Here is a 9111-nt window from a genome sequence, read left to right on the forward strand (position 1 = left end):
TCTTAAAGCGCATTTAAGGCGTTTAAAAACGTTTAACGCGTTTAAAACGTTCAAAGCATTTAAAGCGTTTAAAGTGCTTTAAAGCATTTGAAGTCGTATCTGTCACAGGGGTCTCCCAGAGGTGGCGTGGGTACTTCACAAGTCAGGTTACTCCTCTACTGGTACTAGGACTATGGCCTTGAAGCCACATGTCGCTTACTGCTCTGAGGTACTGAGGCTTCTCATGGTGTCGACCCCTTCACGGTCTTTCCTACCCGTGGGTATCGGGGGGTGACACCGTCGATGCCTTAACCTGGCGACGCCTCAACCTGGCGACGTCTGATCCTGGCGACGCCTTATCTTGGCGACGCCTTAACCTGACGACACCTACGCCTGGCGACGCCTCATCCTGGCGACGCCTTAAGAGGTCCACCTGTTGACTTTCCTCCCTGGGCTCCCTGGATGGGTCCCACCATATGTTTGACTTTGACTATGACTTTGACTTTGGTTAATGCCCGGGGACGGGACGGTACAACGCGTAACTGAATTGTAACTAACTTCTCTCTCTCTCTCCAATCACTCGTGCGTACAGTGAGTAAGCGAGCAAAATGATTAGAGTGTGTGTAAACTGTGTAAAACGTTCCTTACTAAGATTTCAGAGAAGCTTATATACCTTGGGTTTCAGTGCTTACTGCCACGTGGCCTTTCTGACTTAATCGCAACTCCACATGGAAGGCCTTACGACGCTGTAACCTAACTTAGGGAAATTCCAACGTGTAAGTCTTCCTTCCTCGAAGTGCATCTGGCACAAGGGGTGACTACCTGGGTGCCAACTCATGCACCCCAGCCTCTAGTCACTTGCCCTGGGAGTGTATCAGCCTTCCTCTCGTACCATGCACATGGATTACCCCTGGGCGTGGCCTTCTCCCGGGTCGTATCTATCCCAGGGATTCTCCAGAGGTGGCGTGGGTACTTCATGAGTCAAGTTACTCCCTACTGGTACTGGGGATATGGCCTTGGAGCCACCTTTCTCTTTCCCTTGTTACTGTTCTGAGGTACCGGGGCCCGAGGCCTCCTCGTCCATACCATGGTCTCTTGCTGGGACGCCCCCTCCACGGTCTTCCCTACCCGTGGGTATCAGAGGGTGTCACCATCTGAGCCGAAACATACCCTTAGAATAACGGGTTGTGCCTTTAGGATGGAAGACGCTCCAACCTGTCGACGCCCAAACCTGGCGACGCCCATACCTGGCGACGCCCATGCTTGGCGACGCCCACGCCTGGCGACGCCCAAAGTGGTCAACATGCTGACTTTCCTCCTTGGGGCCCCCTCGGTGGGTCCCACCATATGTTTGACTTTGACTCTGGTCAACGCCCGGGGACGGGTCGGTACATAAGCCCCCTAGTCTTGAGCTGACAACTGTTTTCAGTGAAAAGACTAAGACTAAGGCCTCGCCCTACCATCCACGTGGTGCTCTGATGACGTGACATTCTCTGAGCTGGTGACGTGACACTCTCTGCGCTGGTGATGTGAAACCTTAAGTCACGCTTTAATCTCTTGACACGTGGCCCAATCGCACGGCCAACACTTAACGCCTCTCGCGCTCATCAAGTTTACGTTATATCTTTCAAAAACGCACGCTCCCAGTTACCGTTTCATCACTTTTCGCATTCCTCAACACTGTTCATCTTCTCGAAGCTTTCTCTACGTTCTCTCTTCACACCTCAGACCTTCATCAACCCGATCGTTCAAAGGTACGATTTTTCTCCTTTGATGGCTCTTCCTCTTGGCTTTTTCTATTGAAATAACTGCTTGGGCCTGTTTATTTTCCTTGCATTCGCACTTTTTCTTCTTCATTTCTTCGTTCCCTCTCTTCTCAATCTCTCGCGTGGGTAGGGTTTTTCCTAGGGTTTCTTCCCCTTTTTCACCTTAACCCTCATTTGCTAAACCCTTTCTCTTCTTCATTCTTCATCTTTTCTCCATGGCGCGTACTAAAACGACTGCCAACCCTCCACCTCCCAGGGTCAACTACAGAGCCCTATACCCTTGGGCCCCTGACGAGTTGCTCTCTAAGTGCTCAAGCTTAACCTCCATGAAGGATTGGAAGGACCACGTTGGCGACCCAAGCGTTTACCAGCACAGCGCCTTCGCTAGGAGGCATGACGCGTACATCTCTGTGCAACCTTGCACTCCAGGCGAGCTTGTCTGCGTAGACGATAGGTCAAACAATGGGGTGCCCTTCTTCTTCTTTTACCAAATGGTGTTCAAACGCATTGGGATGCGTTTGCCCTTCTCTGGGTTCGAGAGGGAGCTCTTGACCGAGATAAACGTCGCCCCTGCCCAACTACACCCTAATAGTTGGGCCTTCGTCAAGGCGTTTGGAATCCTTTGCGGGTACTTTGGCCAGCCCCCTCCATGGACATCTTCCTCCACTTTTTTGAGGTGAAGAAGCAAGGGAAAAGCCTATGGGTGAGCTTCAACGGTATTGCTGGAAGAGTCCTCCTCTCTCTATTCCAGCAATCCTACAAAGGCTGGAGGGGAAAGTTCTTCAGGGTGTGCTGCACTGAGCACGACCACTCTGTGCTAGATGGCTTCCCCCTATACTGGGTGCAGGAAGTAAAGTTGACCAAGCCTAAGACCTTAGATGAGTTGCCCTCGATTGATCGAGAGGTTTGTCAGATTCTGGCTAGCGTGGGGGTCCTCGATACCTCTGCGCTGATAGCTCGTGAATACGATGCTGAGGCCCTCACCAAATACATAAGTATGAGAACCATTCCCATTTAACTGTTTGCTTTCTGCTTCTACTTCTTTTTCATTCTTGCTTGTATGTGAATTATCTGTTTCCTCATGCTTTAACTTGGCTCGTGCTTAACCTTTGCTCTGTTTGCTTTTTTGGTGCAGATTCTAAAATGGATAGGAACAAAAGACTGAGGCTCGCCCAAGCTTTGAAAACCAAGGGCGAAGCTACGTCCAAAGGAGCTGGGGACTCCACACACCCAACCTCCGAACCTGCTCCCACCTCCCTAACCTCTTGCCTCCAAAACCCATCTCATAAAACACCTCCACAAACTCTTCCCTCTGCAACTCGCACTCCAAACTCCCCACCTCCCATAGCGGTCGTTCCCCTTGCCTTGGCCGAGACTACCGCAACACCAGCCCCCCTGGACAAAGGCAAAGGGGTGGTGGTGTTGCCTTCAGACGACGAAGAGGACTCTAATGAAGGGCAAGTCTTCAAGAGGAGGAGAACCGCCAAGGTCGTCACCTCCACCTTCTCTTCCAACCACGGTGCTGATTCACTAAGGGAGCACCCTCCAAGCGCCACCTCACCTCCACAACAACTGGCCTTGGAGGGTGGGGTCGAGTCTGAACCTGCTCAAGCCGCACCTGCACCAGAGCTTCCACAACCAGTCCAAGAAATGCTAAGGGGTTACCTTCACAAGGTGTCTCCGGGGGGCCAATCCAAGGGGGCTAAGAAGGAGGGTATGAACTTCTACCTTGGTGCCTTCATGGCCTGTGCCAACTCTTGACGCGATTAGGCCAGGGCCAAGGCTAGTGAGCTTTCTGCCCTTCAAGCTCTAGAGAAGGAGTGTGCCTCCCTGAAGGAGGAGAAACGCCGCTGGGAGCGCCAAGAGGAGGCCTACAAGGACTCCTTGAAGGTGGCTCAGAAGGCTAAGGAGGAGGCCAGCAAGAGACTACACGAAGCAGGGCAGGCCCATGTCGAACTTCTGGGGCAGGTCGTGCCTCTTCGTGTGCAGGTCGCGAATCTCAAAGACGTCGTTGAAGCTTCCAAGGCGTAACAGAAAAAACTCGAAGACCACTGCGTCGATCGAGAGCTGAAGCTGGGAGCGGCGAAGAAAGCACTTGAGGTTAAGACCAAAAAGCTTCTTGAAGCCAAGGTTAAGGCCTTTGACCTGCTTGAAGCCGAGCTGCGGGCAGAGTTGGTCAAAGCCTTCGCGACCAAAGATGAGGAGTTGGCCTCCCAAGCTGCACACTTCAAGAAAACGGAAGAAGATCTGGTCCAAGACGCCGCGGGTGCGTTTGCCGACGGGTTTGCTGAGGCCCTTGCCCAAGCGGCTTGCGCGAACCCGAGGATCGACGTCTCCGAGTGCAGCCCGATGAACGAAATAGTAGAAGGCAAACTTGTGCCTTTAGAAGCTCATGAGGATTAGCCTCTTTTGTAACTTTGTAATTGCTGTGAACACCTTCTTCTGCATACTTAAATATAATCGATTATTCTAGCTTCATACTCTTGTGTGTTCTTTTCTGCTCTTACTGCTTTTGATAACTTGTGTTCCAAGAAACTCAGCATCTTGCAACCCGAGGCGCTGTCCACCAACGTGTCGATGCTGGGCAATGGATACGAATCTTTGGGGCACGCCTTGTTCAAATCTGTGAAGTCGACGCACATTCTCCACTTTCCATTCGCCTTCTTCACTAAGACGACATTGGCCAGCCACTCAGGGTATTGGATCTCCCTGATGTGCCCAGCGCTCAACAATTTCTTCGTTTCTTCCTGCACGACGAGGCGCCTCTCCTCGTTGAACTTCCTTCTCCTCTGTCGTACAGGGCGGACCTTGGGGTCCATGGTGAGATGGTGGCATAGAAAATCTGGGTGGATGCCTGGCATGTCCGAGGCGGACCATGCGAATGCGTCTAGGTGGCGCGAGATTACCGCCGCCACTTCATCCTGCTCTTCCTGGCTCAATAATTGTCCCAACTTGAATACCTTACCACCAATCTACCTCTCGACCACATTGTCTAGCGCTCTCTGCACGAGACTCGCTTTTGTGGCCTTCTCTCCTAGGCGTCGCCTTATCGGTTACTTCAGGCGAGGCCTCCTCTGATACTCCCTCCATGGGCGAGGCCTCCTCGGATACTTCTTCCATGGGCGAGGCCTCCCCTTGTGCTTCTTCTAAGGATGCGGCGTTCTCGGGCGTTTCCCCCGCGGGTATGGCTTCGACAGGCGTCACCTCGACAGGCATCGCCTGTTCCAGGGGCTCTACCTCCACAGGCGTCGCCTCTTCCAGGGGCTCTACCTCCATAGGCGTATCTGAAGTGGGCGGGCGTTCCATCACCATGATCACTCCCCTTTTCGTTTTTAGGCTATTCTCGTAGCATTTTCGGGCCTCCTCCTGATCTGACTTGATCACGATCACCCTGCCACTAAGATCTGGCAACTTCATCTTCATGTGGCGTGTGGATGCCACTGCCCTTAGCCTATTCAGCGCAGGCCTTCCCAACAAAATGTTGTAGGCTGAATTGGCATTCACAACTAAGTATCGAATGCTCTCGGTACGTGACGCCGTTCCATCAATAAACATCGTCCTTAGCTCCAGGTAGCCACGTACCTCCACTTGGTCCCCTGCGAACCCATACAAACATCCAGTGTATGGCCTCAACAGGTCAGGTGGCAACTGCAGCTTGTTGAAGGTGGACTAGAACATGACATCTGCGGAACTTCCCTGGTCCACGAGAACCCGGTGCACCCTTCTCCTAGCGGTGACGATCGAAATGACCACAAGGTCATTATCATGTGGGACGACATCGCGCAGGTCAGCCTTCGTGAACACAAGGTCTGACTCCCACGGGTCATCCAACCCTTCCTTAGCTATGGAATTAACTGACCTCACATACCTCTTGCGCTGAGAGGAAGTGGGCCCTCCTTCTGAGAAACCACCAGAGATGGTGTGCATTTCTCCGTGGATCAGCATCTCATGCGCCTGATCCTCCTCCGACACCGTTAGGGTCGCGGCCGTAGAAGGCCCGGCCAGATAATCCTTCAGAAAACCGTTCTTCACCAGCTCATCCAACTGATGGCCCAGCGCCAAGCAGTTGTTGATGTGATGCCCAAACTATTAGAATATATGGCTTTAAACTAGAGGGGGGGGGGTGAATTGTTTAAAGAGAGTTTTCGCAAACTTTTTAGCCTTGAACGAAATTACTTCGAGAAAACCTTGATTAAGGAATCAGTTTTTAGAAACATAAAGCAAAAAGCACAACACTAGTAAAAACAATCAGTTGTTTTACCGAAACAATCGGTTGTTTATACCAGTTAACAAATAACAAAACTGAATTTAAAGAGTTAGGGATAGAGAAAATGTACACAGATGTTTATACTGGTTGATGAATTTTTACGGCAAGTGCACCGCGTTTGTCAGAAGTAATAATTGTCCCTAAGGATGGATATCGATCCCACAAGGAACAGTGAATTATCAAGTACAATAATCGCTAAATATAGAACAAAACAATAAAAAGTGTATTGAAAGTGGTTGTGTTGGCGATGATCAATAAGAAAACAGGCAAAGAATTAATTGTTTCAATTGGAAAAATAGGGATTAGGTTTCATCTCTCTCACTCTCATGTATTTTGATTAGCATGTCAATATTAAGTTCTTTACTTGAAATTGATGCCCGTATAAAAATCATTTATATTGATTCCTCGCATATAAAATCCTTAAGAATGTTCCCTAACTATCGATCCCTCGCATAATTATAGGAACAACTTAGAACGAAGCTCATACGTTTAATAGCAATTAACATTTCAAGTCTATTCCTAGCACTCAAATATGTTAAGTATTGTTGTTTAGGTCCGAACCCTAAAAATACCTCCTGGTCAGATTTAAGATTCTCAATTTGTCACGGAAAATTAAAAGTAAAACAACAATACCAATAATCAATCAAGAACTGAATATTAATATATAAAATATCACCTCAATACATAAGAGTTTGAGCAGATTACTCCCAATCCCAAAGGGTAGAATTAGCCACGCATACTTCTATCACCTTCCTTTCTCCCAATTGGGTTACAATTCACTCTATGGTGTTTTCCTCTCAATCTGGCACACTAGGGTTGAACCTCTAGCCCCCTATTTATCCTAATTTTCTAGGGTTAGGTTCTGTACCATCCCGTACCCGGGCGTTGACAAAGTCAAGGTCAAAGTCAACGTCAAGGTCAAAGTCAACGAAAGCGTCGCCAGGGTAAGGCGTCGCCCAGGTAAGGCGTCGCCTAGCAGGGCATCGCCGAGATAGGGCGCCGCCCAACTGGGTGTCGCCAAGGTGGAATGGTACAAGGGCAAGGTGACCACGGCGCCCTCCCCGATACCCATGGGTAGGAAAGACCATGGAGGGGGCGACGCCGTGGGAAGGCCCTAAACCCTGGGTAACCAGGGAACAGTAATAAAGAGGAGAGAAAGGTGGCTTCAAGGCCATGGCAACAACACCAGTGTAGGGCAGCCTGACTCGAGAAGTACCCCTGCCGCCCCAGAGATGCCTTTGGGACAGATACGGCTCAAAGAGGAAGGTCACGCCTAGGGTAGCCGGGTGCAGGGTACAAGAGGAAGGCAGATACGCTCTCAAAGTGAGTGACTAGATGATTGGGGGCATGAGTTGGCACCCAAAAAGTCACCCCTAGCACAGTAGCACTCCCAGGCAGGAGGACTCACACGTAGAAACGTCCCCAGATGGGCAGAAACGCCCCCAGATGGGGTCAAGGCGTCGTGAGGCCCTCCACGTGTACGACAGCCAGGTCAGAATAGAAACACCCTTTAGTCAGGTGCTAGGTAATTGACGTCATTCAATACAGTTTCCGTTTCGAGCGTTCAGGTACTATGATGGCTCCCAAGCGTTTCAACGTCTTAAATGCGCTACGTTTTCTAATTAAACGCTTTAATGAGTGCGTTACGTTTGTGATTAAAAGCGCTTTAAGGCGCTTTAAATGCTTGGGTAGTTTAAATAGCACGGAGAATGTTGGAAACGGGGTTCGAACTTTTGGCAAATTTACCAGAACTCTCTAGTTGCTTGTTCGTGCTTTGAGATTACGTGCAAGGGACTGGGGAAAGATCTTTGCCTGAGGGAGAAAACATACACACAAATACACAGTTCTTTTTACCACCTTCAGAGTGCCATACGCGGTGCTCAGAGACGGAGGTGCACAGTTTTGGTGTTTCTTGCTGGCTGACTTGAGCGTCGGAGTGCAAACGACCGCTAGGCCGCCCTTTTGTCCTCTTTTTGCAGGAATCCACAGGCAACTAGTGGGAAGGAGTCCCTAGCTGACGGTCGAGGTCGCGCACGAAGACGTCCCAGTCAACCGGACGGAACATGTTCCTTCTTGTGTCGCGTTAATGGGCTAAGTGATAAAACATAAAAAAGGCCCAATCTTTCTTTGCATCTTTTTCCAATCTGGGACCTTCTAGCTTTTTCTTTTTAGCTCAAATTATTATCCTTTGCTCTAAATCTTCAATCCTCCCTAGAAATCTGCAATTAACACCAAATTTGGGAACAAAATGCTCTTATTCAAATAAAGATCATAAAAAATGTAAAAAAGTATAAATTCATAAATTAGGGATTATTTTATTTGTAAATTAGCAATAAATCTTCATAAGTGTCTATATTTTAATATGAAATGTTACGGAAATTAGACACTTATCACTCTCCCCAACTTAGAATCTTGCTTGTCCTCAAGCAAAGTATATGAATATATTTGAATTTAAATATCAAACAGCTTAATTCACTAAACAACAAATCAAATTAGAAACTTATGATGCTTCAAAATTCAAATCTAGAAAAATATAGACACAATCAACTTCCAGGATCAAATCAAAACAAACAAATGACAATTCATCAAGAAATATCTTCTCATATGCTCACGGTTAAGTGTTTCTCTCTATTTTCACTGAATCATAACAAATCACAGTTGCTTTTCATTTCATCTTCAAATCACAAACATATTAGAAACATGAATCTTGAGGTCTTTTACAGGGTTGTAATGAGGCTGGGCTTCCAAAAAATATTGGTTTTTCTTAGATAACAAAATGCACATCTTAAAGAAGAAGAACATACCTACAATTCAATTATAGAGAACATATATGTTATCTAATTACCACTTTCTTTCGATGTCACCTTTTTCCTCATTTTCTTTCTTTTCATGATTTTCATGAATTTTTTTTCTATCTTTCTTTTTTTTTGTTTTGTTTTCAATAATAGGAAAAGATTCTTCCTATTTTCAACTTTTTGAACTTTCAAAATCAGAACCAACCATTCCCTTTTCTATATGTATTGCATCTATGTTCTCCTTCCTTAGACATGCTAAAGGGTAGAAAATTATATCAATAAAGGTTAAGGTGCAATATTAACA

The 9111-nt window shown here is 47.8% G+C and overlaps 1 protein-coding gene across 1 annotated transcript; it reads left to right on the forward strand.

The window, feature by feature from the left end:
- Positions 1-2394: 2394 nt before the first annotated feature.
- LOC137838107 (uncharacterized) lies at positions 2395-4148 on the forward strand. Its single transcript, XM_068647339.1, has 4 exons — positions 2395-2740; positions 2881-3419; positions 3516-3713; positions 3780-4148. The coding sequence occupies exons 1-4, from the start codon at positions 2395-2397 to the stop codon at positions 4146-4148; spliced, it is 1452 nt and encodes a 483-aa protein (XP_068503440.1).
- Positions 4149-9111: the final 4963 nt, after the last annotated feature.

The sequence above is a fragment of the Phaseolus vulgaris genome, chromosome 11 (assembly GCF_000499845.2).
Source record: "Phaseolus vulgaris cultivar G19833 chromosome 11, P. vulgaris v2.0, whole genome shotgun sequence".
NCBI classification, from domain to species: domain Eukaryota; kingdom Viridiplantae; phylum Streptophyta; class Magnoliopsida; order Fabales; family Fabaceae; genus Phaseolus; species Phaseolus vulgaris.